Raw genomic sequence first — 27,550 nt, 5'->3', positions numbered from 1 at the left:
TGTTGAGCAAAGTTATGTGGTCAAAGTAATGAGGAATCAGGATTCACTGTCAAAACTAATGGTGGAAAGAGGATGAGAGATAATTTTTGCTCATGGATTGACTGCCACTAGAAAGACCTAAAATACAAAAACCTAAAGACCTTAAATACACTGAGAATCTTTGGGTTTAGTTGTCCAACCCTCCCATCATCAGTACAATAGTTTAAAAACTACTTTGGTATAATATAAAAAATATACATGCTCTGTCATTTAGGTTATCAAAGTGAGCGTGGCATTTTTGCCCATGCTGTGTGTTTTCATGTTGATGTCTGTGTGTCTAACATTCTGGGCTACACTACAAAACAATGTTGTTATCTTTTGTCATTGTTTTTTTCCACACCATTATGAATAGAGTAAGTGATGTCTTTCATAAACCACAGAAACTTTTCTTTTTTTAGTGCATCTGCAGTCAAACACAGGGTGACCTCAAAAAACTGGACGGAGTGACTGTGAAAAAGGGTGAGGACCACAAAGCTGCCATCTTCCTCCATTGCAGATTGAAGCACTTCACCACAGACAACAAAGCAAACATGTTCTCACAGCACAAACACTTTTCCGGCCCAACCAGGAGAAACTGTGGCTAGAAGTCTCATCAGCTTCAGACTACAGTTAACTGTAGTCAACAACAGGACGTTGCTGCTCCAGTTTTACATACAGAACTTTCTGAGGAGATATAATACAACTTCCACACATGAACAAATCTGGGTACAGACAGAAAATACAGAACTTTAAAAAAGTTAAATGATTCATTTAATTAAATACTTGTCTGTTCAGTCTGCCTCTTTAGACGTCTCACAGTGATGACAAATTTCTTGCTAATCCCGAACACAACGTGTTTGTTTAACAATACCAAAAAGCAGACACACCTGGATCTCATCTGAGGTACTTCTGGATTTATTGCTCAGTTACAATGCAGCTAAAAGTCACAGCACACCTGACTGTGTTTGAGCCAGATTGTGAGGTGGACATGTGTCTGAGCTAACACGGAGCCTTATATACTGTGATCTCGATGTGATATTTTTTTAAATACCATCACTCCTATGTTGCATGTTCTCTGAATCGAGGAGGGGGCCTAAGGGTACATCTTTCACCATCTTAGAATGCTGAGATTGCAGCCATTCCCCATTCTCTGTGACTGGTACTCATGGCCAGTGGTCATTAAACATTTGCATATTAATGATCAAGGAACAGACCTCCCAGCCCATTGTTACTTCAGTGGGCTGGTTTCAGTCATTATGCAAATGTACTGTTTAGAAGATTGGGGAAATCTGCTGTCAGCTGAGACTGAAGAATGAAACATTTCTTCCATTGAAAATGCTACGTCCAGATGAACAGAATCAACTTTTGGAAGAAGGAAGGAAGGAAAACAGTGAACAATACTGGAAGAACGTGCTCAACATGCATACTCCAATAGATATGTCTGAGATCAACATGGGGTTAGTATCTTCTGCAAGGATAGTTGGCATTCAGACTGGATCAAACCACCAACCTTAGTAGGTGACCTGCGCTTCCACCTGAACTACTCCACCTTCTATGCTTATGGCCATACCACCCTGAGCACTCCTGATCTCAATGTGATATTTTTTAAAATACCATCACTCTTATGTTGCATTAATGTTCCCACTGTTAAGACCTTAGAAGCTAATTTAACCATTCAGCAGCCAAACTGGCAACACCTGTCCTACATAATGGTGAGGTTCTGTGATATAAAACTTTATCTTTTAGTACAAAGAAGTGGCTTGTTGCTGCAGCCTGTTTGCCTGTGCTGGATTATGGAGATACTCTATATATGAATGCTTCTGCTCAATGTCTTTGAATGGCTGATACTGTGTATCATGCTTCACTGAGGTTCATCGTTAACAGTAAATCTCAGACTCACCACTGTGAGTTATACTCACAGGTAGGATGGCCTGCTTTGGTAAGTCGGAGGAACTCTCATTTATACAGTTTTATATATAAGGCGATACTTGGGTTGATACCTTCTTATGTATGTTCCCTGCTTGCAATGAAACATGCTGGTCGGTATTCTCTTCGTCCGCATGGTTACTTGTTACTTTCTGTTCCATTTGCCCGAACTGAATTTGGTAAAAGAGCTTTTGGCCATTTAGCACCCTCAGCTTGGAACAAACTGCAGAGCAAATGGAAAATGACTGAATTCATTTCATTAAGTGCTTTTAAATCTAAACTAAGAATCCTTGAGGTCAATTTCATAACATGCAATTGTTTCAATTAGATTGACTGTCATTTTAACTGATTTTTTTTTTTTTTTAATTTGAATTTTATTGAGTGTTGTTGAACTTTATTGAATTTTACTTACTTTACTTTATTTTTCTCATTTATTTCTGCATGTGTGTTGTTGCTGTCTGTGGTAAATGGCCTGTATTTGTATAGCGCTTTACTAGTCCCTAAGGACCCAAAGGGCTTTACACAACCAGTCATCCACCCATTCACACACTGGTGATGGCAGCTACATTGTAGCCACAGCCACCCTGGGGCGCACTGACAGAAACTGACTGTGTTGAATTAAGTAATTTCTGTAACTGTGAGACAACTGCTGCCTATCTTGGCCAGGTCTTCCTTGAAAAAGAGGTTTTTAATCTCAAAGGGACCTTCCTGGTTAAATAAAGATTAAATTAAAAAAATTAATAAAAATATCAAACAAACCAAACAGAAACTTCCAGAGCTGAAAAATGAACTGACAAAAACTGCAATTCTTCCTCCAGTGTTTCAAGAGTGAATCTGTCCCCTCAGACAACCACATTTCCAATGCAGTAATCCAACAAAACAACAAGTACACTGACCAACATCTTTACTACGAACAGAGTGAAAATGTGTGAACCGCAACCCCCCCCCCCCCCAAAAAAAAAAAAAAAAAAGACAACACAAAATTACCTCCTCTTTGTTTGACTGGTTGTTGTTGATGATTGGATGTTTTGATGTTGTACATGACATGAGTGATGATGTCATCTTCTCCAGTTTCTTCTTGATCTGATGAAATGATCCAATATGGAAAACAGTTAACTTAAATACCTAAACAGATATTCACTGCAATGTCAGCATTTACAGAGAGGTAAATAATCAGTAAAGTGAGCTACATCCAGCATTAAGCATGACTGAATTAGAAGTCACCTGGATTTAAATGGCCTACCTAGAAAGGGGTTAAATGCAGTGCATGTGGGAACTATGGATGGACTGATCATTGTTCATTACTGACCGAATGTTTGTAGTAGCCTACACACTGAATTTTTGTATGTAACCATAGAATTTGTAGATTTGGTATGCTATGTCTTGGAATGAGAATTTGTCAGTTATATATCTTTATTTCTTTATTGAAAGTTTAATAGTTATCGCCATGCATGTAAATGGTAAAATAAAGGAATACTGCTGTCTGGGGTATAATCATAATGAATGTGAACTTTATTCTACTAAACAAACTCAGACATGAAAGATCAGGAAGTCTGAGTCTCACCTTCAGGTTTCCTGTGAACACATCGTCTCACCAGCAGAAACAGTAACACCAGTAGAACCACAACACAGACTGATCCAACAGAGATTAACACATGAAGAAGAACAGAAGAACCAGGGGGAATGGCTGATGTTGGGATAGAGGTGGATGTAGATACATGTGTGGGAGTAGATGGAGATGTGGTTGTAGATTTCCCTAAAATAATCAGCATATAATCCACCAGGACCCACAGACAGAGCAGAGAAGCTTCCCCACTCATGAGAATTTGCATATTAATAATCAAGGAACTGACCTCCCAGCCCATTGTTCATTCAGTGGGCTGGTTTCAGTCATTATGCAATGAACTGTTTATAAGATTGGGGAAACCTGCAGTCAGCTGAGACTGAAGAAGTCACTTGGATGAGTGACGAAACGGTGAAAACGCTACTTCCATATGAACAGAATCAACTTTTTGGGAGCTAGAGTTAAATTTTAAAAAGGTCAAATGTAAAGAAAACAGTTAATGCTGGAAGAAGTTCTTAATATGATTATAAATGTCTGTGTGCAGAGTTCGCAAATGATGTCTCCATGTTCCTGTGTTGAAACAGCTGCAGCTGAAGTGTTTTCTTTCTATCAGAAACAGGATGCTGGACGACTGCAGAGCTGTTAGCTTCAGTTAACCACAGACCACAAACACACAGTCCAGCTCACAGTGAACAACACTCAGTGAGTACAGAGTTGAAGACAGTTACTGTTACATTTGGTTGTGAAACATCGATTACACTAATGCAGTCAGCAACAGTCTTCATGAACCTAAATCTGATTCTAACTTCATACTAAACTCAGTCTGAGACATCTAAAGAGGAAAATGTCCTCGTGATCCAAACTATGCTCACGATGCACACTGTCACCTTTCACGCTCCTCGTTGCATGACTCCCGTCAGTGTTGCCCGGCTCTCGCCAAGTAAGACTTTTCTAGTTGCCTGTTTCTGGCAAAGGATTTGCGCTCGCCTGGTTCGAATGGTGTTTGACTGAAGAGTGTGTATGATCGAAGACGAGGGTTCTCTGATTCCAACTTGCGATCAATGTCACCACACTGTAAACCTGCCAATCTCATCGTACCTTTCTGGCGTCTCTCAGGGCTGGAAACACATCAGTGTTTGTTTTTGTTTCTTCTCTCCCTCTCTCTTGCTAAGGCAGAACACCTGCAAATCATTACTCACCTGCGGCTCACTACCTAGCCGTTCTGGTGTCAATGACCAGAAACTACGGCTGTATCCCAATTCAGGGTCTGCAGCCTTAAAGTACGCAGCCTCAACGATCCTCAAGGGCCGCGTACTTAAAGACCGCTGAGGCTGGAAGTGCGAGGCTTGTGAAATGGGATGGTGTAGCCTCTGTTGCGCTGCCCAGGTTGCCTAGCAACCATGATACTAACAGCTGGAAACGTTTCATACAGCTTTGTTTGACAGAAATGAAGGAGAAAATCTTTTGTTTATTTGTTTGTTTGTTTCTACATGAGCTTTGATCATTCTCTGTAAGATTAAGCTCAGCTATTGAACGGCGTATATTTTAAAGGCTTTAAAACCAAGTTAGTACAAACGTCACTAATGTCACATAACTTTCCCGACATGTGGCCAACAGTAATGTTTTAATGTTCTTCGTTATTAAACATTTGCACATAAATAAGTGACATAATATTCAGTACTTACTTAAAGTTTACTCTTCGGGCGCCCCTCATCCGCCGTTTTTTTTGGCAAAATTATCCACACCCACCGCCGCGCTATGCATTCTGGGATATGTTGGGCCACGAAGTCTACACCGCCACATCCTTAAAATTCAGGGAAATGAAGGACGCATTTGAGGGCTGCATTTCGAGCAGCCTTCGAATTGGGACAGCCTTCGTCGCGTCGCTGTGACATAATCGGCCTTAAAATGCGGCCTTTAAGGCTTCAGACCCTGAATTGGGATACAGCCCATTTAAGATGGCAGATCAAGGCTTCTCATCGCTGGATCGTTGCATGACTCCCGTCAGTGTTGCCCGGCTCTCGCCAGGTAAGACTTTTCTAGTTGTCTGTTTCTGGCAAAGGATTTGCGCTCGCCTCCCGTATTTTTCACAGAAGTTTTGACGTGAATGGTTCGAATGGTGTTTGACTGAAGAGGACATTCTCGTGTGTATGATCGAAGACGAGGGTTGTGGGATTTTCTCCACCTCAAAGGACCCCTGGATTCCTCCCTCCCCTACACACTTTTATATATAGCACTGAGTCTGTGCATCTTTTGTAACTAAATTGTTAAACATTTTTCTGAGTCTGCACCCACCATTGTGACAGCCAAAGTCGTTTTCGTTAACAGTATAATTTGTCTGGCTTTATTTAATTATTTATTTATTTTCATTTCTTGAGCCCTACTTTGCAAATATGTCTTTATATATTTCCACCAAAAGGAAAATGAAAAAGACCCCTGACCCCACATTATATGAAGAAATCACCTCTGCTTCTTCTGATTGGCTGTGGATGAATTGTTGTTTTGACAGCACTGTACATCACATCAGTGATGATGTCATCTTCCACAACTTTGTCTGCTGAAATGATCCAACATGAACAATAATATAAATTAAATATCTAAACATTTAACAAAGTTGTTACTGTGATCATAATGAATGTGAACTTTATTCTACTGAACAAACTCAGACATGAAAGATCAGGAAGTCTGAGTCTCACCTTCAGGTTTCCTGTGAACACATCGTCTCACCAGCAGAACCAGTAACACCAGTAGAACCACAACACAGACTGGTCCAACACATGACAACACAGAGAGAACAAGAGGAGAGAGTGATGGAGGAAGAGTGATGGAGGTGGAACCAGGTGGAGAGTTGGATGTAGGTGGAGGTGTGGATGTAGGAGGAGGTGTGGATGTAGGTGGAGGTGTGGTGGTGTGTTCCCCTAAATTAAGCAAACACAGTCATTAAGTTGTCGTCACATTGTGAATGTTGAAAGCTGCAGAAACACAGACAGGTGAGTGTGTCACCTGTGACAGTGATCCAGCTGGATGGAGACTCTCCATGACCGCTGATGTCACACTTGTAGAGGCCTTCATCAGACCTGGAAACATGCTGGATGGTCATGTGACCTGTAGGCTGCTTCCTGATGAGGGAGCCATCTTTATAGAAAGCAGCTGGGAGGTTGGAGGGAGTGGTCTTTGTTTTACAGAGCAGAGTGACGTCATCTCCCTCCATCACAGGGAGGACAGGACTCTGCAGGATCACTGATCCACCTCAACACAGAGACAAACTACAGCATTTCATCCATTTACACACAGCTTCATCAACACTAACTCCACACACTCAGCTTACCAGTGACTGTCAGGTTAACCATGTTACTGATGGGACCCTCTCTGGACTCACACCAGTAAACTCCACTGTCCCACATGAAAATGTAGCTGATGTTACAGGAAGAACCATCTGCTTCTCCCCACCCACCTCTACACTGAGTCCTATGTTCTGTGCTTGTGTTTCTCCTCAGAGTCCATCCAGCAGAGCTGTCGTCCTCCTCACAGCTCAGAGACACAAAGCCTTCTCTAAAGAACTGAGAGCTGCTGGGACTCACAGTCAGACGAGCTGTGAGGGTTAAAATGAAAAACTGATGATCTGTTAGACTTTACATTGTGAACCATGAACCCAATCAGGTCATATCAGTGAACATTTCTCAGGTTTAAACTGTGACAGAAGAAGGTTACTGACCTTGGTTTGTTGTGCAGCTCAGCAGTGAGATCAGAACTAAAGAGAAATGACACTCAGGTTGATTTGAGGTGAACATAAAGAACAACTCCACACAAACAGCTGACAAACACACACGTCTCACGCTCATTTTATATTTATGTGTTTAATTCTGTCGACATTTAGAAAACAAAAAGCTGAAAAAGGTGGTAAAGAAACTACCAGCCTTTTCACATCCTGCCTGCTTAGTATCACCACTTAACCTCATATGTCTCATGTCAAAAAATATTTTACACCACATTTTCTGGACCTTTATTATTCCTCTATGATTTTTACTGAAGTATAGTACCGAGAGAACTGTTCATTCTCATCTCCTCCAATTTGAACTTTTTAATCTAAAAAGCAGATGTTAAAGCACTCATTATGCTTATATATACTGACTACACTGTGAGTCTATGCAAACTCTCCACTGCTTTTAACTACTCCAGTAAAGTCATGTGTCCACTGTGCAGCTGTGTTGATATAACGAGTGAATGATTTGATCTTTTCACTGCCTGCTGTGTTTCCTCGACTCCTGAGCAAAGATAAAGAGTCAGTTCAGACCTGCAGTTGGTCCTCGTGGTGTTTTGAACTTGAATTCAGCCTGATTTGTTTTTCATGTCTTCTCCTCCATCATCAGTTATCAGGAGAGCAGACAGTCAAAGTACAAGAATTCAAACAAACACAGAGATTCTACTTACAGAGCAGACACAGCACAGATGTTTCCTTCATCGTCCTTCTCACTCATTTGAGCTTTTTTTCATTTCTCTCACTGACACCAAGTAAAGCCCGCCCTCTTCCTCTGAGCACCAGCTTTCTATTGGTTCAAACACAGAGGTGGGTAATTCACTTGTTCAATTGTTCAATCAAAGCAGGGACGCTGCTGTTATGGAGCTGAACTGGAACCATTCAGACACTGAGGCCCTCTGAACACATTTTAATTACAGCTGTGCAGAGACACATGCACAGGTCTGAACCCCAAGTGTTTTCTGGGGTTCCTGATGGAAAATGACATGCCCAAAATGAATTTCTCTGCAATTACAAACTCTGTGTGAACAAGCTTGCTGTCAAAATAAAGCTAACACTTGTGAGATTTAATCAGAGGTATAAATATTACAGCGGACGTTACTATATCAAAGTTACTGAGGCTGGAACACCATTTTTAGATGTGACGCTAAATTTACAGCACATTTTCTCATCCAATCACATCTGTAGCCAGGCTGAAAATGATGATTGTTGAACGAAATGGTGCTGAAGCTTTATGTTACCACTGCCGTGTTCAGGAAAACAAGCGATAGATTCAAGATTCAAATTGTTTTTTTTCATGTGTCACAAGAGAAAAGGCACGTGTTTGTGCAATGAAATTCTTTCTTTGCTGTCTACCCACAGATTCTGATTAATATATGCAATAGAATAGTACAAATAAATAGATGAAGACAGAAAATGAGACAAAATATGGAGATTTGAAACAGATGTGTGCAAAAGAGCTGAAGCTTAATATGCTGGCTTAATATGTAAGATGACCAGAGGTGCAAAAAACTCATTATTACTGTTCAAAAATAGGTCAGCAAGAGTCTGACAGCAGTGGGGAAGAAGGAGTTAGGGAGTCTGGATGTTCTGGATTTCACACTTCTAAACCTTGTCTTGAGGGCAGACATGTGAACAGTCTGTGTTGGGGGTCTACTACTGGATGGCCTGCTCTTCCTTCTGAGCTACAGCTACCCCCACCAGAAAGCATTGCCCTGGTTCTGCTGGAGTGTTTTTTCTCTTGTGCTTGCTGAAAGGGGGTCATTTGATTGTTCAAGATTCAATATTCAAAGGGGGTGTGTGGGGTCATTGAGGATGGAGACAGCTCTCCTCTGGACTCTGCGATGGTAGAGAGGGCAGCGGTGTCTTGGTGATCTTCTTCAGTTGTTATCACTCTCTGTAGGCGTTTGCAGTCCATAGCAGTAGTGCTGCCGTACCATGCAGTGATGCAGCTGGTCAGTGTGCTCTCCACAGTGCATCTGGAGAACCTGCTGAGGATCTTGGCCGACATACCAAATTTCCTCAGCCTCCTCAGGAAATACAGCCGCTGCCGAGCCTTCTTGACCAGCTGTGTGGTGTTCAGTGTCCAGGTGAGGTCCTCAGAGATGTAGACGCCCAGGTACCTAAAGCTGCTCACCCTCTCCACTTCAAGGCCCCGGATAGACAGCGGTGGGTGAGGCCTCCTCTTCTTCCTCATGTCCACTATCATCTCCTTTGTCTTCTCAGTGTTGAGGGTGAGGTTGTTGTCCTCACACCATGACACCAGACCAGACCTCTCTCCTATAAGCCTCTTCGTCCCCTCCAGTGATGAGACCGATCACTGCAGTGTCATCCGCGAACTTCAAAATGGTGTTATCTTCGTTGGAGGCGACACAGTTGTGGGTGTACAGAGTGTAGAGGATGGGGCTGAGGACGCAGTCTTGTGGGACGCCAGTGTTTGTAATAATGCTGGCTGAAGTCCTGTTGCCAATCCTGACAGACTGACGCCTGCCAGTCAAGAAGTCCTGTAGCCAGTCACATAGAGTGGGGTGCAGGCCGAGTGTAGACAGCTTGTGAGTGAGTTTGTGAGGGATGACAGTATTGAAAGCGGAGTTGTAATCAACAAAAAGTACCCTGATATATGAGTCTTTGTTTTCCAGGTGGGAGAGTGAATAGTGAAGGGCAGCAGCGATGGTGTCTGACGTGGACCTATTGGACCGTCAGACATACTGCAGGGGGTCCAGAGTGTCTGTCATGTTGCTGTGGATGTAGGCCAGCACCACTCTCTCAAAACACTTCGCAATAATTGGTGAGAGAAACAGAACACGTAACTCTGTTTCCATGTTATTGTTTATCAAGCATGAAAAATATGGTGGTATCCTTTTCTGGCTGGTTCATTGAACCAGAGTGTGACAAAACTCTCAGTTTTGGAATCTGTGAGATGTCAGTTTTTAGAAAATGTGCAGTTTGCTCATTTACATCAAGTCGAGTGAATTTGTGGCTTCATTGTTTCTGTTCAGGGACATTTTGCGAAATGACGCAACTGCTCTTTCAGTTGTTTGTTTTCTCTGCATTTCGTGGTCGTAGAAATGGTTTATATGGAGAGGTTTTCTATCACACATGCTGGTGTTTACATAAAAGGCTTCACTTCATGGACAGTGAAACAGCATCTTAAGGGGCTCAAGAGGATATATTTGTTAAAAACACTGAGTGCACTTTCTTTGCTATGTGATGATACACAGTTACATTTCCCTATAAGGTCAGATAAACAACAAATCTGTTGGAAACGGCAAGCATTTCTTAAAGACATAACTATATAGCTATAATTTGTTTTTAAATTCAGATAAAGCTGAAGTTATTTTATTAAACTATTACATTTTATTTCATTAAACGTGGGGTCTAATGAGATAGTTACTCTGGATAGCTGTACTTTGGCCTCAGTGTCAGTGCAATCAAGGTAATGGCGTTAGATATTTAGGCAAATAAACATCTCTTGCATCCACCATACTGTATCTCAGTCTTCATCCCCACTGTAAATCTAGTTGCAAAAGGCCATGTTGTCACTGGCCCCCCTCCTCAATTCAGAGATGGTCTTTCCCTTTTCACGTAAATTGCCTCCTTGACTCTGCACTCAAACCAGCGTTCCTTCATGTCCAGGATGTGTACATCCATCCACTGGCCTGTAGGTGTGAATAGACTGTGGAGTCCCGGCCTGTGTTGTGCCAACAGCACAGAAGACCGTGGGCCTAAGGGGACATCTTTCACAGTCTTGCAGTGATGTGATTGCAGACATTCCCCAACTCTCTGTGAATGGTACTCATGGCCATTGATCAATGGTTGCTGATCAACGGTCATGACAATTTGCATATTAATGGTCATGATACTGCCCTACTGCCAATTCTTAGTCAGTTATTTAGTGTCAGTCATTGTGCAAATGTCAATTTTACAAGGTAGGGAAACCTGCAGTGAGCTGAGACTGAAGAAGTAATTAGTGTGAGTGACGAAACGTTTCTCCCACTGAAAACGCTACGAACAGAATCAGTTCCTTGCCTGGATGATTGAGCATGAACACATTACCAGTAGGTTGCAGCAATCTTTAAATGTATCTATTCCAAGCTACACTGAGTGTTTGACAGGAGGAACTCTGAGCTTGTTCAGGAGATGTGATCAAGAAGGAAGTCCACTCTGAATCTCATGTTCATCAGTTTGTAGCTTAACACACTAAAATGCTTCAGTTGAGTATATTTGCATTAAACTACTGAGTGAGATACTAGAAATGTCTTCCTTGGGGAGAAACAGTAATGTTTGGTAAAAATAAATAAATTCTGTCTTCTGACTGAACCATATGTACTCTCTATACCAACATATTTTCACATAGTACAGCTGTAAAATGTCAGAATGTTTCAAACACACACATTGTGCACTGTAGCTTTTCAGTGTTGTTTGAAACCACTGAGTGACACTTTTGCTGTCTTTAGTCTGGCACTTTTCTGCACTGAAGAGAGGTGTGTGTTGGTTAGCCACAACCAAACTCAAACAAGTCAAATTTTCCATCTGACACCTTAGTGAAACCCACAGAACCACACGTGGAAAACAAGTGAGAACAAACATTTATTAATCTTGCAGAGGACCTAAATTGCTGCTTTGGCAACAAGACCAGAGTATAGCAAACATGAATAAAATATAAATAACAGTGAGCTTACTGAGGACATAAAAAATTACATTGTTTTTATCGCACTGCTGATTGTACAGTAAAAATACACTTTGAAAACTCAAGTTAAAAAATAAAAGATGATGCAAAATACATACAAATCTTTTTAACATGTGCATATCGTTTGGTCTATGGTGCTGGGGGGACCAGTTAGAGACCAGGTGCTGGATGTCAGTGGTTGTCAGTCGTACTTTAGTGAAGAGTAGACGATGTCTGGCTCTGGTTTAAAGTCTGAACACAAACACACACAATTCAAACAACAGGGAAACTAAGGAAAACAAGAGAAAATACTGAAAGGGATAATAAGCTAACAATCAATAACTGAAGCTAAGAACTAAAGACTCAAAATACTAAGGAAATGCATGAAGATATAAATGTAAACAAAGATCCAAATAGAGACGACTTAATAATAATCAAAAATTCACAAGTTCATAAAGTCAAAACCATGTTACACTCAGGTATTTGGAAAACTTGTGATCCAGTCTGGGGTCTCATGGTTCAACCATCCCCACTACCCATGACACGATTTATGTACATGTTTGAGGCCATGGCAGTGGCATGCAATTGGCTTGAAGCACAATGAGTGGTGTGGCTACTTCCCTTGCAATCTGTGGAGGCCCAAACAACGTGTCTATTGGGGGTTCTGGGACACAGCGTTCAGCCAACACTCAGCATCTGTAGGAAATCCATAATGCTATTCCAGATCACTTGGGCTACTCCCCCCGAAAAAAAAACACTGTCACCACTTTTGCAGATCTTGGCTGAAAGCAGGGAACTGCTGGTCCTGGAGCAGGTGGTAGAGTGGCTACTAATTAGAATGATGGAGTAGATACACTTCCACTGGCCAGTGAGCCTGAAGACAGCCAAGACCCTCATAAAAGACCATCTGTTGGAACGTCAAAAGGGACTGGGTATGTTCAGGGATGGGGAGCCTTTTGTCCCTCCACTGGCATATCCATTTCAGTTCAATCCAGAATCTAATTTGAAATCCTGTTCCTCAAGGTCTTGAATAATCAGGCCCCATCTTATCTTAATGCCCTTGCAGTACCATATCACCCCATTAGAGCACTTCACTCTCACACTGCAGGCTTACTTGTTGTTCCTAGAGTATTAAAAAGTAGAATGGGAGGCAGAGCTTTCAGTTTTCAAATAATCTTAATAGGCTTTTCTTTTGGTAAAGTACATATGGATAATTCTGTGGGGAGAAGAATACACTTGAGAAGAGTTTTTTCTGGACAATACCACCCTATTTCAGCTGACCTAAAGATGTGTTTTCATGGTTGTTGTGCTGGTACAAAAGTGAAGGTTCAGCAGTGGAGATATAAGCCCTTTCTGCTGTGATTGAACCCATATCCCAACTCTCCATGAAAGGTAGCTATGGCCATTGATCAATTGTCATGACAATTTGCATATTAATGACCATGAAACTGACCTTATGGCCCATTTTTAGACTGTGGTGCTAGTTTCAGTAATTATGCAATATACTGTTCATAAAGTTGGAGAAACCTGCAGTCATCTTAGACTGAAGAAGTCACTTGGATAAGTGATGAAATGTTTCCACCACTGAAAACGCTACGTCCATATGAACAGTATCAACTGTTTTCAGGCTTTCTGCCAACAGTCATCATAGGAAATGTCAACGCTCTCCCCAACAAAAGTTATGAGCTGGAGATATTAGTGACAACTCTATAGCAGTTTCATGTGTTTTACTGAAACATGGTTGGATCATCTTAGACTCCAATGTGGATGTACCTGGTTTCACTCTCATACAGTCTGACAGAGATGCAAAAGCTGGTGGTAAGAAAAAAGTGGGGGTCTGGCTTTATATGTGAACCAAAGATGGATTAATCCTGCAACTATAACTATTAAGGAGAAGATGTATGGTCCTGACATTGAATTATAGCATACAGATTAAACATCCAGAGGCCCGCTTCATAATATAAAGAGACTTCAGTCAGGGTTCCCTCTCGACCCACCTTACTAGATTTATGCAATTTGTTGACTGTCCTACAAGAGAAAATGGGACTCTGAACTTTTTGTACACCAATGTTAAAGAAGTTTACAGAGCTTCATAGCATCACTTGGCAGATCAGACAACAACTTGGTTTTTCTGTAAGCATGTTACCATCCCTGTGTGCAGAGACAGCCTACAACTGAACTCACTGTCAGGAAATGGACACCTGATACTCCCAATGCTCTAAGGGACTGTTTTGAATAAACAGATTGGGCTGCAAACAGACGAGATCAGTATGGACACTGACAGAAAGGTTAACCGTTTTACTGAGGACATGAATGCCTGTAGAGACACAATCATACCGAGAAAGATTGTATGCTGGTTCCACAATAAGAAATCATGGATTACAGGTGACAAAGGGAATCCTCAACCAGAAAAAGGTAGCTTTTAGTAATGTGACAAGAAATGCCTTAAACAGGTGTAACATGAACTGAAGAGGAAATTGAAAATGGTAAATGGACTTGTTCTCATACAGCAATTTTCTACTCTATCTAAGCACTCATAAGGCTTTACACAACTGGCCTACAAGAAGTACAACTCCTCTGGTTTCATATGCAAAAAAAATTGCGCTAGCTTACGTGGCTCCAGTTCTACAGGGATTTAAAAGTAGTTAAGCAAAACAGAGCATGCCCGCTCCGATCAGTTTTAAAGGGTTAAACAAAACACTTTAATCACTGCAGATAATGGTAATGTAATAGTATTAGACAGTGTCTATGGAAAAAATGTTTTTAATTATTGTTTATGAAGCAATTAAGTCTTAACTTTTACAAACAGCAGTTTAGTAACTTTACTAACAGCAGTTAGCTTTTCACACTTTTTTCCCCCACTTCTTAACACCTCTGCAGAGAAACGCTAACGGATGACAAAGACCTGCGTGGTGTTTGTGTGAAAACTGAAGGTGGACAACCACAAAGCTGCCATCTTCTTTCAATACAAGGTAACACATTTCACCACAGGGGACTAAGCAAACATTTTCTCACAACAATAAAACTATTCTTAGCCAAACCAAAAAACATGACTTCTAACTGTAGTTAAGTAAAATCAACATGGTGGCTTATTCACAATGACAAGCCGCATCTTGTCTAATCATTCTTTTCCTGCTCATAGGACACATGTGTAGTTGTCAATGGGTGCTACCTGTTACCTGTAGCAGTGACACATTCTAATAACTTGATTTAGAATAAATAAAAACTTGTGTCCAACCACTTACTGTAAGGTGCACATAAGTAGCTGGTGAATGTAAAATGGAATCCTTTACGTGTCAGGCCATGTTTTAGGTCTTTCAAGTATCAGGAATTTTTATTTTTCACTATTTTTTGGCACCAAATCTTTTAATTCTTCTGAAGTACAATTTAAAAGGTTTGTTAACTAAAGCTGTTTCATTGTGTTTCAGTTCTAATTCAACGGAATCACTTTTAACTGAGTTTTCTAACTTCTTGACTCCTAATATTACAAACCGGATTGCAAAAAAGTTGGGACATTAAACAAATTGTGAATAAAAACTGAATGCAATGATGTGGAGATGGCAAATGTCAATATTTTATTCAGATTAGAACATAGATGACAGATCAAAAGTTTAATCCGAGAAAATATATCATTTCAATCAACATCAAATATGTTGATTCAAAATTTCACGGTGTCAACAAATCCCAAAAAAGTTGGGACAAGTAGCAATAAGAGGCTAGAAAAAGTAAACTTGAGCATAACGAAGAGCTGGAAGACCAATTAACACTAATTAGGTTGATTGGCAACATGATTGGGTATAAAAAGAGCTTCTCAGAGTGGCAGTGTCTCTCAGAAGCCAAGATGGGTAGAGGATCACCAATTCCCACAATGTTGCACAGAAAGATAGTAGAACAATATCAGAAAGGTGTTACCCAGCGAAAAATTGCAAAGACTGCAGTTATCATCATCAACTGTGCATAACATCATCCAAAGATTCAGAGAATCTGGAACAATCTCTGTGCGTAAGGGTCAAGGGCGTAAACCCATACTGGATGCCCGTGATCTCCGGGCCCTTAAACGACACTGCACGACAAACAGGAATGCTACTGTAAAGGAAATCACAGAATGGGCTCAGGAATACTTCCAGAAACCATTGTCAGTGAACACAATCCACCGTGCCATCCGACGTTGCCGGCTGAAACTCTACAGTGCAAAGAAGAAGCCATTTCTAAGCAAGATCCACAAGCTCGGGTGTTTTCACTGGGCCAGGGATCATTTAAAATGGAGTGTGGCAAAATGGAAGACTGTTCTGTGGTCAGACGAGTCACGATTCGAAGTTCTTTTTGGAAATGTGGGACGCCATGTCATCTGGACCAAAGAGGACAAGGACAACCCAAGTTGTTATCAACACTCAGTTCAGAAGCCTGCATCTCTGATGGTATGGGGTTGCATGAGTGCGTGTGGCATGGGCAGCTTGCATGTCTGGAAAGGCACCATCAATGCAGAAAAATGTATTCAGGTTCTAGAACAACATATGCTCCCATCCAGATGTCATCTCTTCCAGGGAAGACCCTGCATTTTTCAACAAGATAATGCCAGACCACATTCTGCATCAATCACAACATCATGGCTGCGTAGGAGAAGGATCCGGGTACTGAAATGGCCAGTCTGCAGTCCAGATCTTTCACCTATAGAGAACATTTGGCGCATCATAAAGAGGAAGGTGCGACAAAGAAGGCCCAAGACGATTGAACAGTTAGAGGCCTGTATTAGACAAGAATGGGAGAGCATTCCTATTTCTAAACTTGTGAAACTGGTCTCCTCGGTCCCCAGACGTCTGTTGAGTGTTGTAAGAAGAAGGGGAGATGCCACACAGTGGTGAAAATGGCCTTTTTTGGGATGTGTTGACACCATGACATTTTGAATCACCATATTTTCCCTTAAAATGATAAATTTTCTCAGTTTCAACTTTTGTTCCGTGATTTATGTTCTATTCTGAATAAAATATTGACATTTGCCATCTCCACATCATTGCATTCAGTTTTTATTCACAATTTGTTTAGTGTCCCAACTTTTTTGGCATCCGGTTTGTAAAATGGATGAAGTTATTATAATTGGAGGTACACTGATGAATCGCATCAGCTGCTAAACCACGGACCTTCTTAATATCATCATATTTAAGCAACACATTTCAAGTGGAGAAACACTGGCCCTTGAAGCAACTTAATTTTTGTCAAAAGTTATGCCAACTATTTGTCCTACAGTAATTTTTCATTAACGTCTGGATCTGTTCTTCTTTTAAACATACCAAACCTAGATGCTGCTGTTCAAGGAAGATTTGACTGGACCATGTTCTGTATCACCATTGCTAAGTTGGCTGTTGCCTTGGGGGCTTTGAGACCTTGGAATAACTCAAGACACAGTGGAAAGATAATTTCTCTGGGAGAGATTATGTCTCTCAGCTGGCTTGGCAAGTCATTGGAATTCCCTTACAAGAGTTAAATAAGATATCTCAGAAGAGAGAGGTCTGGGCATCTTTGCAGCCCAAAATAAGATGAACAGGAGAAAATTGATGGATGCAAATAAATGGTTGCATTTACGATTTGCCTTGTGTACACACAATTGTAATTGTTCATTTTTGTTTACGGAATTTTTGTTACCTTCTTAAACAACCAATAAAACTCACAATATTCCAATCAGCCTCATGCTAATTGGAAAATATTAGCATGATGCTAACATGATGAACATACAAGACCTATCAAACATCAGAAAATCAAAAGTTACCGTTTAGCCTTAAGCAAAGTCAAACCATGAACCATGATGGAAACAAAGAAGAGCAGCTGTACCTCTCATCCTTGTTTGCTTTTTCTTGTCTTTGATGATAATTTCACCATAACTGACATCTCCTGTTTTCACTGCTGAGTAGACTGCAGCTGGATCACTCTCTGTACAGTGAAACACACACACACAAGGACATCACTGTGAGTGATAGCAGAGCTGCTCATATAGAAACTGCTGCTCCCCCATAAATTCAAACACAAAAAACATTCAGATCTGGAGTCTTTTTTTTTTTAATCTACTATTCATAGTATTTTAACAGTATAGGACATGAATGAAGAAAGAAGAATCTGGAAGTACAGAGGATTAGAATGGAGGAAGGGTAGGCAGCTATGAAGATGACAAAGAATGAAAGAAAAAATTCACCCAGATGACATACAGTGTTTTGCAAAAGTATTCGGCCCCCTTGAACTTTCCCACATTTTGTCACATTACAGCCACAAACATGAATCAATTTTATCGGAATTCCATGTGAAAGACCAACACAAAGTGGTGTACACATGAGAAGTGGAACGAAAATCACACATGATTCCAAACATTTTTTACAAATAAATAACTGAAAAGTGGGGTGTGCGTAATTATTCAGCCTGGATCAGGCAGGAGTTTCTGCCCCGAATGGAGGGGTTTAAGTATCCCGGGGTCTTGTGTGAGTGATGGGAGAAGGGAGCCGGAGATGGACAGACAGATTGGTGCTGCAGTGATGCAGATGCTGTACCGGTCCATCGTGGTGGAGAGAGAGCTGAGCGTAAAAGCAAAGCTCTCAATTTACCGGTCAATCTACGTACCTACCCTTACCTATGGTCACGAGCTGTGGGTAGTGACCGAAAGAACAAGATCGTGGATACAAGCGGCGGAAATGAGCTTTCTCCAAAGGGTGACTGGCCTCTCCCTTAGAGATAGGGTGAGAAGTTCCGCCATCTGGGAGGGGCTCAAAGTAGAGCCGCTGTTCCTCCACATCAAAAGAAGCCAGCTGAGGTGGTTTAGGCATCTGACAAGGATGCTTCCTGGGTGAGTTGTTCCGGGCATATCCCACTGGGAGAAGGCCGCGGGGCAGACCCAGGACTCGCTGGAGAGATTATATCTCTCGGCTGGCCTGGGAACGCCTGGGCCACACCTCCTAGCTTATCGCCTGGGACAAGCTAGGAGGTGGCTAAGGAGAGGGAGGTCTGGGCTTCTCGGCTTAGGCTGCTGCCATTTTGACCCCCGCCTTGGATAAGTGGAAGAAGATGGACGGATGGATGGACGCATTATAATACTTGTTTTCTCAGGATATCTGTCCATTCTTAGTGCAGTGGTTAACACAGTGACAGGGTAAGTGAAAGAGCATTGGTTTGATTGAAGAAGTGTATCCCCCATAACACAGTGGAGATACATGCTGTGGCACCCACTTGTGACAAAGAAATGGCTAAAATAGCTAAAATTTATTTTTCCATTATTCCCTTATGACTTTAGAAATCTCCTGAATTTATAGAGAATTTCAAATAACATATACTTGAAAAAAACTAAATTTAACCTCACACAGTAGCCTTGCAGCCCACCCCAAAAGCTCCTATAAAAACAAACAAAAAAACAACACCAATATTACCTCTGCTTCTTTTGATTAGCTGCGGACAGTGTAACATTTGGATGTCACTGTATGTGATGTCATCTCTGACTTCATTTTCTAAAGCATTTTCTTTTTCTGCTGAAATTATTAAAGAATTACGCAACATATAAATTGCTGTACATAATTTGAATGTTAAAAAAAATATCTAAGTAGATTGTTTAGAAAGGCATTTCTATTTGATAATGTGTAACAATAATCATTGTGTAGCTTATTCAGCAAAACAAAACCATCAGCGTAAGATCAAGAAGTCCCTACAGTATATTGTTGTGCTGTCTGGGTATAATCATAATGAATGTGAACTTCATTCTTCTAAACAAACACAGACATGAAAGATTAGGAAGTCTGAGTCTCACCTTCAGGTTTCCTGTGAACACATCGTCTCACCAGCAGAACCAGTAACACCAGTAGAACCACAACACAGACGGATCCAACACATGACAACACAGAGAGAAGAGGAGGAGAGAGTGATGGAGGAAGAGTGATGGAGGTGGAACCAGGAGGAGAGGTGGATGTAGGTGGAGGTGTGGTGGTGTGTTCCCCTAAAATAAAGCAAACACAGTCATTAAGTTGTCGTCACATTGTGAATGTTGAAAGCTGCAGAAACACAGACAGGTGAGTGTGTCACCTGTGACAGTGATCCAGCTGGATGGAGACTCTCCATGACCGCTGATGTCACACTTGTAGAGGCCTTCATCAGACCTGGAAACATGCTGGATGGTCATGTGACCTGTAGGCTGCTTCCTGATGAGGGAGCCATCTTTATAGAAAGCAGCTGGGAGGTTGGAGGGAGTGGTCTTTGTTTTACAGAGCAGAGTGACGTCATCTCCCTCCATCACAGGGAGGACAGGACTCTGCAGGATCACTGATCCACCTCAACACAGAGACAAACTACAGCATTTCATCCATTTACACACAGCTTCATCAACACTAACTCCACACACTCAGCTTACCAGTGACTGTCAGGTTAACCATGTTACTGATGGGACCCTCTCTGGACTCACACCAGTAAACTCCACTGTCTGATTGGAAAACAGTGATGTTACAAGAAGAACCAGCACTTTCTCCCCACCCATCTCCACACTGAGTCCTCTGTCGTTTGCTTGTGTTTCTCCTCAGAGTCCATCCAGCAGAGCTGTCGCCCTCCTCACAGCTCAGAGACACAAAGTCTCTTCTAAAGAACTGAGAGCTGCTGGGACTCACAGTCAGACGAGCTGTGAGGGTTAAAATAAAAATTGTATAATCTTTTATATTTTCTTATGATGAAACAACAGTGAAAACAATGCTGGTTTAAAATTTGTTTTTTGTGTTTATGGATTGTTTATGGAATTATGGCTCATGGACTATATTTGCTGGTCTGTCTTGGGCTGGTGGCCCATGCCAAAGTGACCTGCCATGTTTTTCCTTTTAGCTGCTGCTCCCTGTTTTCCTTTTTACTCGTGAGTGTGTGTGTGTTTGTGTGTGTCTTTATCCAATTAGTCCTGTGTTGGGGTCCAACTTACCCAACCCCAACTGTCTGCCACCATAGACCATGACAATTAGTTTGTATGTACTTATTTACTAAAAGTAAGTAACTAAATACTTAATTGTATTTAGGTACTTCGTTTTTCCTCTTTTCCACCTATAGTCTGGCTAATTCTTTGGCTCCGGCTACATACACAAACATGTGTATGTAGCCGGATGGGCTACTCACCTTTCTTTTTCTCTCTCTCCCTCGCTCGCTCTACCGCCCTCGCTCTCTCCTGCGCTCGCTCTCAGTTACGCAACTACGTTAATTGGGAACCCTCCTGCATATTGATTGCAGGGTGGCGTCAGGCCGTATAAAGTTAAGCCGGTGGTCTCTTGGATCTATTCCTCCCGTGCGTTTGGCGCAAAGCAGCAGTAAATGCTGGCACACCACGACGGATTGATCAGCAAGCGAGTAGATCGCATGACAGCTACAGGTAGGCTCTCTCTTAACCTCCAAGTACCAGAATTTGTAATAATATAGTTTTGCGGCCGTGTTGTAGCACGGCCATTTCTGTTTTACTCCAGAGTTGCGGAGAGAGGTGCTCGAGTTATCTCCACCAGTGCAGTATAGCGCCTTCGGTCCTGGGGTAAGCTGTTAAAACTATTTTTATTAGCATTCACAATTAGAGGAGACTAAGGTTACATTTATCCTTTGTTTTAGGGTTTGATTGCTGCCTTCACCTCTCCGTGGCAAATCGCCCTACCTTAATTGGAGAATTGACAAGCCCGCCTAGTCGTTGTTTGAGGGCTCCTCCTCTAGTGATGTGTCGGTTGTGAACGAAATGGCTCTTAGAGCCGGATCTTTGACGTGAATGATGCGAGCCGGCTCCTTATCGCGAGCCATGGTTTTATTTTATTTTTTTTCTTTCTCTCACACTCTCGCTTGCACTTTTTTTCCGCTTCACTCAGCACGCGAGCCTTGTGCTTTATGCTGGGAAGAGGGGGAGGGGCGGTAGTTACACTCGCAGTAGCACAGGAACAGAGTGGGAGGGAAAGAGAGCGAGAAAGAGAGCCAGGGACAACAAAGTCACATTAGAAAGGTATAGTAATCATCCACAACTATTTTCAGTTGCAGATGATAAAGGATTCAGAAAGTTTATTTATGCAGGCCCATATGACAGAGAATATGCATCTTCTTTTTGTTTTCCTATTTTAATTTATATTTAATTGTGTTGTGGTTTGCAGTGTTTTGTGTTGTTTCACTTTAAATTTTTAAAAGGAAAAAGCTGAAAATTTAAATAGTTAAAAGTTGAAATGTGAATAGTTGGTTTTTGTATTATATGATTTATTTATTACATTTTATGTGGAGGGAATAAATAAAAGTGTATTTACAGTGGTCCCTACAGACAAAGCGCGTACAAACGACAACAGAAGTGCTCCAGGATGCTGGGCGCAGTGTTGAGCTTTTGTTACCTAGTGGCTACACAAGCCAGCAAGTACCAACGACTGGATTTGGTGTGTGGTAGTAACAGGTAAATGAACATTTCTTTAAATTATTTGAATATATATATATATATATATATGAATGTTTGTGTATAAATACACAAACAATACACATATACTTTCAATTTTGTAATTTAAGTGATCTAGGTTTTGGAAGTTTAGTTAATGCTAGAAATGTATTTTGGAACTTGTACGTGCTTTTTGGAGTTTGTACGTGTTTTGTCTCTCAATGTTTTGTCTGGCAGTCCCATCACTATCCTCCTCAGTGGAGCTTCTGTCTTGTCTGGTGTCATCTTTTATTTCCGTGTGTGTGTGAATAAAACTGTTAATATTTGAGCCAACCTGCCGCTATGTGCATCCTTGAATCTGTGTGGCCTCTTTTATTGGCTTTTATTTTTCATAAATATATATTTCCTAGGGGTGAAATTCCCCTAGGTGGCGTTGTTGTTTTTATTAGTTTTATTTTATCTAAACCCGCCAACCACTTGGTCACATGTAGATGCCACTGTACTGCATTTCATTAAAAAGGCCCGAGGTCATGTATACATGTACACAAGTATATGTGTGTGTTGTGGTGTTGCACAATTTTTGGGATGAATAATCAGTCTTCATAAAAAATATTGCAGGGCTTCTGGCTGGACAGTCTACCACCATAACAATGTAACTGAGTGTCAGTGTCCTTCTGCCTTGAGTTATCATGTACTTACAATTTCCACGATGTTTTCTCAGCGTGATGGTTAATTTTGATAATAGACAGTCCTAAACAATCAACCCCTGTAGAACAGAAGGTAATAGGAAGACGTAAATATGCATAGCTGTCCTGGATGCAGGGCTGCCGTCTTGGGCCTTGATAGAGAAACCCTCTACATTTTGCAGTCAGGAATGGCGTGTTGACGCCATTTAATAGCATCATGTCCAAGTACTGTAGAATCTGAAACCACCTCCAGACCTTGTAAAAAGGCATTCAGAACCTTGTTGCCACAGAGCCACCTCACGAATGAGGAGTTTCATGATCTTGTTTGAATGAACAGCAGCTGCATTAAATTGCTTGCTGCAACTGTGCCATCATCCTCCTCTGATCTTGTGGCCTAGTAATACTCGAGTGCAAGAGCAAGCAAACAGTGACCAAGGTATAGGGCTAAATGAGTGTAGTCTTCAGCAAACCTGTCCCGCTGGGCTTGTCGTAGGACCTCTGTTACCCAGTAGTCTTTAGGGCAATCCGGTCTTTAAGTGATGACTTGACAAATCCTGCTTCCAGGTCCAAACTACTCTGCGTTTAATAAGGCTTTTGTTTTTAACATGTTTTAATGCTTTGTGTCTTCTATTTAATCTTAACAAGCGCCCCCCCCCAAAAAAAGTCAGTGATCACTGTCGGCCTCTCTCGGTTTTTATTACCGCTATTCATTTTAAAGCTCAGTTAGTCGTTAATATACTGCTGCATAACTGAATAACCTCAATGGATTAGCTTAGTAGTTCCCCTGACTAAAGTTTGTTGTTTGTTTGACTAAAAGTCTGGTTACAGCCATGTGTGCCTTGAGTTATCGTACACTTACAATTTCCACCATGTTTTCTCAGCATGATGGTTAATTTTGATAGTGGACAGTCCTAAACCGTCAACCTCTGTAGAACAGAAGGTAATAGAAGTAAATAAGCATAGCTGTCCTGGATGCCTCTGGGCCCAAACTACCCTGCGTTTAATAAGGCTTTTGTGTTTTTAACATGTTTTAATGCTTTGCATCTTCTTCTATTTAATCTTAAAAAGCCCCTAAAAACAGTCAGTGATCACTGTCGGCCTCTCTCGGTTTTTATTACCACTATTCATTTTTGCCATGCGATTACATTTGTCCCTGACCATTGAGAATCCTCACGTTAACTTTTATGGAGTGGAAAAAAGTCCTCCGTTCTTTAGAGTTCATCCTCCAGCTTTACTATTTATATTATGCTAACATAGCTGCGGCGCTAGCAATCACGTAGCATATCATTATATACCAGCTAGCCCAGGAGAATTCTAATCTAGGTGTTGCCAGGTCATCATACAACAGCTACCCTCTCCAACCCATCATGGGAATTCTTCAGTACTGCAGCAGGAAATTCCATATTTGTTGATGGAGGATGCTGTTCATAATCCAGATGGGTGACAGCATAATCATCTAACTAGGGTGGTGGATTTCCTTCTCTTTGAGTAGCACATTTGCAGAAAGGTTGAACTGGTTATGCATGATTGCTTTTTGGCGAGAGCAACTTCTCTAAATCCAGAGTTTTGGCACCAATTTGGACTGAATTGCTGCTGAATCCTCTGTCTAGAAATTGTAGAAACTACTATGGTGCATTTGATCAGAAATGCTCAAGACAATGTACACTACTGTAGTGGGTTTACCAAAGCCGGCACACAAGAATATACAAATGCATCTGTATAGGTGTGTGGTGTATATTTATGCATGTCCGTGCATTCCTGGTTATGCATCTGAACACAAACTCCCAAAATCCTGGAAGTTTAACACACAGTCTATATATACCAAACCATTTCCGACTTCAGTCAGTGGCTCTGCTCTCCCAGCCACAGGGTGCCCATGTCGGCAACATTCCCACACTCACACTGCATTTTGGCCAAATGAGTGGTGCCATTAGGCATGCAAGCCCCAAGAGCATGACCCAGTGACACCAAAGGGGATGCTGATATGCACAGTTTCGGTCTACACTGTCAGTGCTTCATAAATGTTTGTTTCTTTTTAAAGTTTTATTGAGCTCCATTGTGAAACATGAACCCAATCAGGTCATATCAGTGAGCATTTATCAGGTTTAAACTGTGACAGAAGAAGGTTACTGACCTTGGTTTGTTGTGCAGCTCAGCAGTGAGATCAGAACTAAAGAGAAATGACACTCAGGTTGATTTGAGCTGAACATAAAGAACAACTCCACACAAACAGCTGACAAACCCACAAACTCATCTCTTTGATATATATATATGCTTTTTTTTTTTAGTTGGGGGGGAAGGGAGAGAAACAGCTGGTAGAAGAGTAAAAGTACATTTTTAATGAAGTTTTTAGCCATTTATTAACTGCCTGCTGTGTTTCCTCGACTCCTGAGCAAAGATAAAGAGTCAGTTCAGACCTGCTGTTGGTCCTCATGGTGTTTTGAACTTGAATTCAGCCTGATTTGTTTTTCATGTCTTCTCCTCCATCATCAGTTATCAGGAGAGCAGACAAAGTACAAGAATTCAAACAAACACAGAGATTCTACTTACAGAGCAGACACAGCACAGATGTTTCCTTCATCGTCCTTCTCACTCATTTGAGCTTCTTTTCATTTCTGTCACTGACACCAAGTAAAGCCCGCCCTCTTCCTGTGAGCACCAGCTTTTCTATTGGTTCAAAGACAGAAGTTGAAAGCTAACAGTTTCCTTTGTGTGAAAAACCCTGAAATTAAAAGACTGTGGCTTGAAACTGCTATGCAAACAAAGACCTACTCTTAAACAAAGACCAGGAAAACACAAGTGTATACAGAAAATCCACTCTTGTCTAGAAGGTAAAACATTTATACATAAGAAATGTTTTCACACAATTTGATTATATTTAATATAATGATGCTCCCTATCATTTATTATTTCACAATGAAAATAAAGAATTTCAAAAGAAAGAAAATGAAGTCCTTTCAGGTTGCAGTGATCTGTAGTTTGGTTGATGAACAAATCCATGTCCATGTAGTGGACGTCCCCCTCAGTGAGAGAGGCAGATATGAGCTGAAACAAAGGAATCAAACCAGGGACGCTGCTGTTATGGAGCTGAACTGGAACCATTCAGACACTGAGGCCCTCTGAACACATTTTAATTACAGCTGTGCAGAGACACACTGATGACTGACTGGAACACTATGATTCACATTTACATTAATACCATCCTCACACATGTTTATATATGGCCACTAGAGGGAGATGTTGGACTTTAAACACTAACATGGATGCAAGCAGATCATGAGTGATGCTTGGATGATAATTATCTATTTTATATCAAATGTATGTTGAACACGAGTATGTATTTAACTGTCAGTAAATATTAACTTAATTTATTCAAGTGGATATAAGAACGTTCACAAAATAGACAAACTGTTAATGTACTTCCTGACCATGTTAAACCACATCTGAAACAAAATCAATTATACATAGTACAGTGAACATGGACGGCAGTAAAAAAAGAGTACTTTCTTTTTTAATATGCCACTTTGACAGTTGGTAGTACTGGTTGCTCTCCGATTGTAAAGTCAGTTTTTTTTTTTTCATTTCATGATGATTTCATCCTGATGATCTTCCTTTCTAGATTTCAAGTTTGGGTTTTTTTGCCTGTCCCGTTTGGCTCTTTTGCCATCAGAATTATTGTCTAAAGGCGAAGAAAGATGCCCAACGGATTTACTTTACCAAATTGACCATCCCGGCTTTGCCGTAATGGTCCATTTGATTCACCTTTCTTTTCACTTGCTGAATACGGGACAGACTTGACTGGGGGAAAGAAAAGGGAGAAAGAAAGAGGGAAAGAAAAACAGCTGAGAAGAGGGACGGGGGAGAAGGGCAAAAAACAAAAACCAACAGAATAAGCAGGAAAAAAAATACATATATCGATCACCTGGATCACCTGTTGAGAAAGAAAAAAGAAAACAAGCAGAAGAAAACGAGAGTAATAGAATAAACAACATCACAATGATATATGGGAATATGACAGTAAATACTAAATATTAAACATTATTGTGCAGCACATAAGATCGACAGCACAGGGTGTGCTTTGAGGTAGGAGCCAAAAAGGGTGTAGTTTGTGTGTGTGATCACGCGTGTGTACACCTGTGAGCATGAGCGCGCTTGTCTTTTTAAAAGGTTCCTTCACGTAATGATCTGCTAGAGGGTGTGGGGAGTCACTGCCCCGTCCTCCAGGGCATGAAGCAGGTATGGAGGAGATCAAAACTCCAGACATCCAGAGGCCCCCAGAACATAAGAGACCAAGGAAGACCAACAGAGGGGCAGCCGCGCCACTGTCCCAGAAAGAGCTGAGGAGAGTCCCAGATGAGGGGTCACCCAGCAGCCGCGGAGCAGAAGCCAGGGGGGGTTGCAGTGACGTGCCCGTGAGCTCCGCCGGCAGCCAGCTGCGCCTGAGTGACCGAGCCCCAGGCCGAGAGGCCGGGGGCACCCCACCTCCGAAGTGGCCCGAGCGAGCCCCAGGCCCCGATAAGCAGCCGCCAAGGAGTGAGCCGGTGTGTAC

The 27,550-nt window shown here is 41.5% G+C and overlaps 2 protein-coding genes across 2 annotated transcripts; both read right to left on the bottom strand.

Moving 5' to 3' along the window:
- Nucleotides 1-6,206: 6,206 nt before the first annotated feature.
- On the bottom strand, nt 6,207-6,928 carry LOC148103455 (Fc receptor-like B). Its single transcript, XM_087838109.1, has 4 exons — nt 6,837-6,928; nt 6,512-6,757; nt 6,275-6,426; nt 6,207-6,215 (listed from the first exon to the last, which is right to left on the bottom strand). Exons 1-4 carry the CDS (start codon nt 6,910-6,912, stop codon nt 6,207-6,209), a joined length of 483 nt encoding a protein of 160 aa, XP_087694235.1. The 5' UTR covers nt 6,913-6,928.
- Nucleotides 6,929-9,514: 2,586 nt separating this feature from the next.
- On the bottom strand, nt 9,515-25,613 carry LOC148103454 (uncharacterized). The gene is made up of 7 exons (XM_087838108.1): nt 25,552-25,613; nt 25,136-25,171; nt 20,309-20,569; nt 19,984-20,229; nt 19,712-19,897; nt 12,147-12,186; nt 9,515-9,953 (listed from the first exon to the last, which is right to left on the bottom strand). The coding sequence occupies exons 1-7, from the start codon at nt 25,580-25,582 to the stop codon at nt 9,515-9,517; spliced, it is 1,239 nt and encodes a 412-aa protein (XP_087694234.1). The 5' UTR covers nt 25,583-25,613.
- Nucleotides 25,614-27,550: the final 1,937 nt, after the last annotated feature.

The sequence above is a fragment of the Neolamprologus brichardi genome, chromosome 3 (genome assembly GCF_056152115.1).
Source record: "Neolamprologus brichardi isolate AB-2024 chromosome 3, ASM5615211v1, whole genome shotgun sequence".
NCBI classification, from domain to species: Eukaryota; Metazoa; Chordata; class Actinopteri; order Cichliformes; family Cichlidae; genus Neolamprologus; species Neolamprologus brichardi.
This window is presented reverse-complemented; position numbering and strand designations above follow the sequence as displayed.

Coding starts and splice junctions, on each gene's coding strand:
- LOC148103454 (XM_087838108.1), bottom strand. CDS start 25,582: ATGAAGGAAACATCTGTGCTGTGTCTGCTCT. Junction 20,570..25,135: donor GAGCTGCACAACAAACCAAG/GTCAGTAACCTT, acceptor TAACCCTCACAG/CTCGTCTGACTGTGAGTCCC. Junction 12,187..19,711: donor TGTTCACAGGAAACCTGAAG/GTGAGACTCAGA, acceptor GTTTGTGTTCAG/ACTTTAAACCAGAGCCAGAC.
- LOC148103455 (XM_087838109.1), bottom strand. CDS start 6,912: ATGTGGGACAGTGGAGTTTACTGGTGTGAGTCCAGAGAGGGTCCCATC. Junction 6,758..6,836: donor GGTTAACCTGACAGTCACTG/GTAAGCTGAGTG, acceptor CTCTGTGTTGAG/GTGGATCAGTGATCCTGCAG. Junction 6,427..6,511: donor CAGCTGGATCACTGTCACAG/GTGACACACTCA, acceptor TGCTTAATTTAG/GGGAACACACCACCACACCT.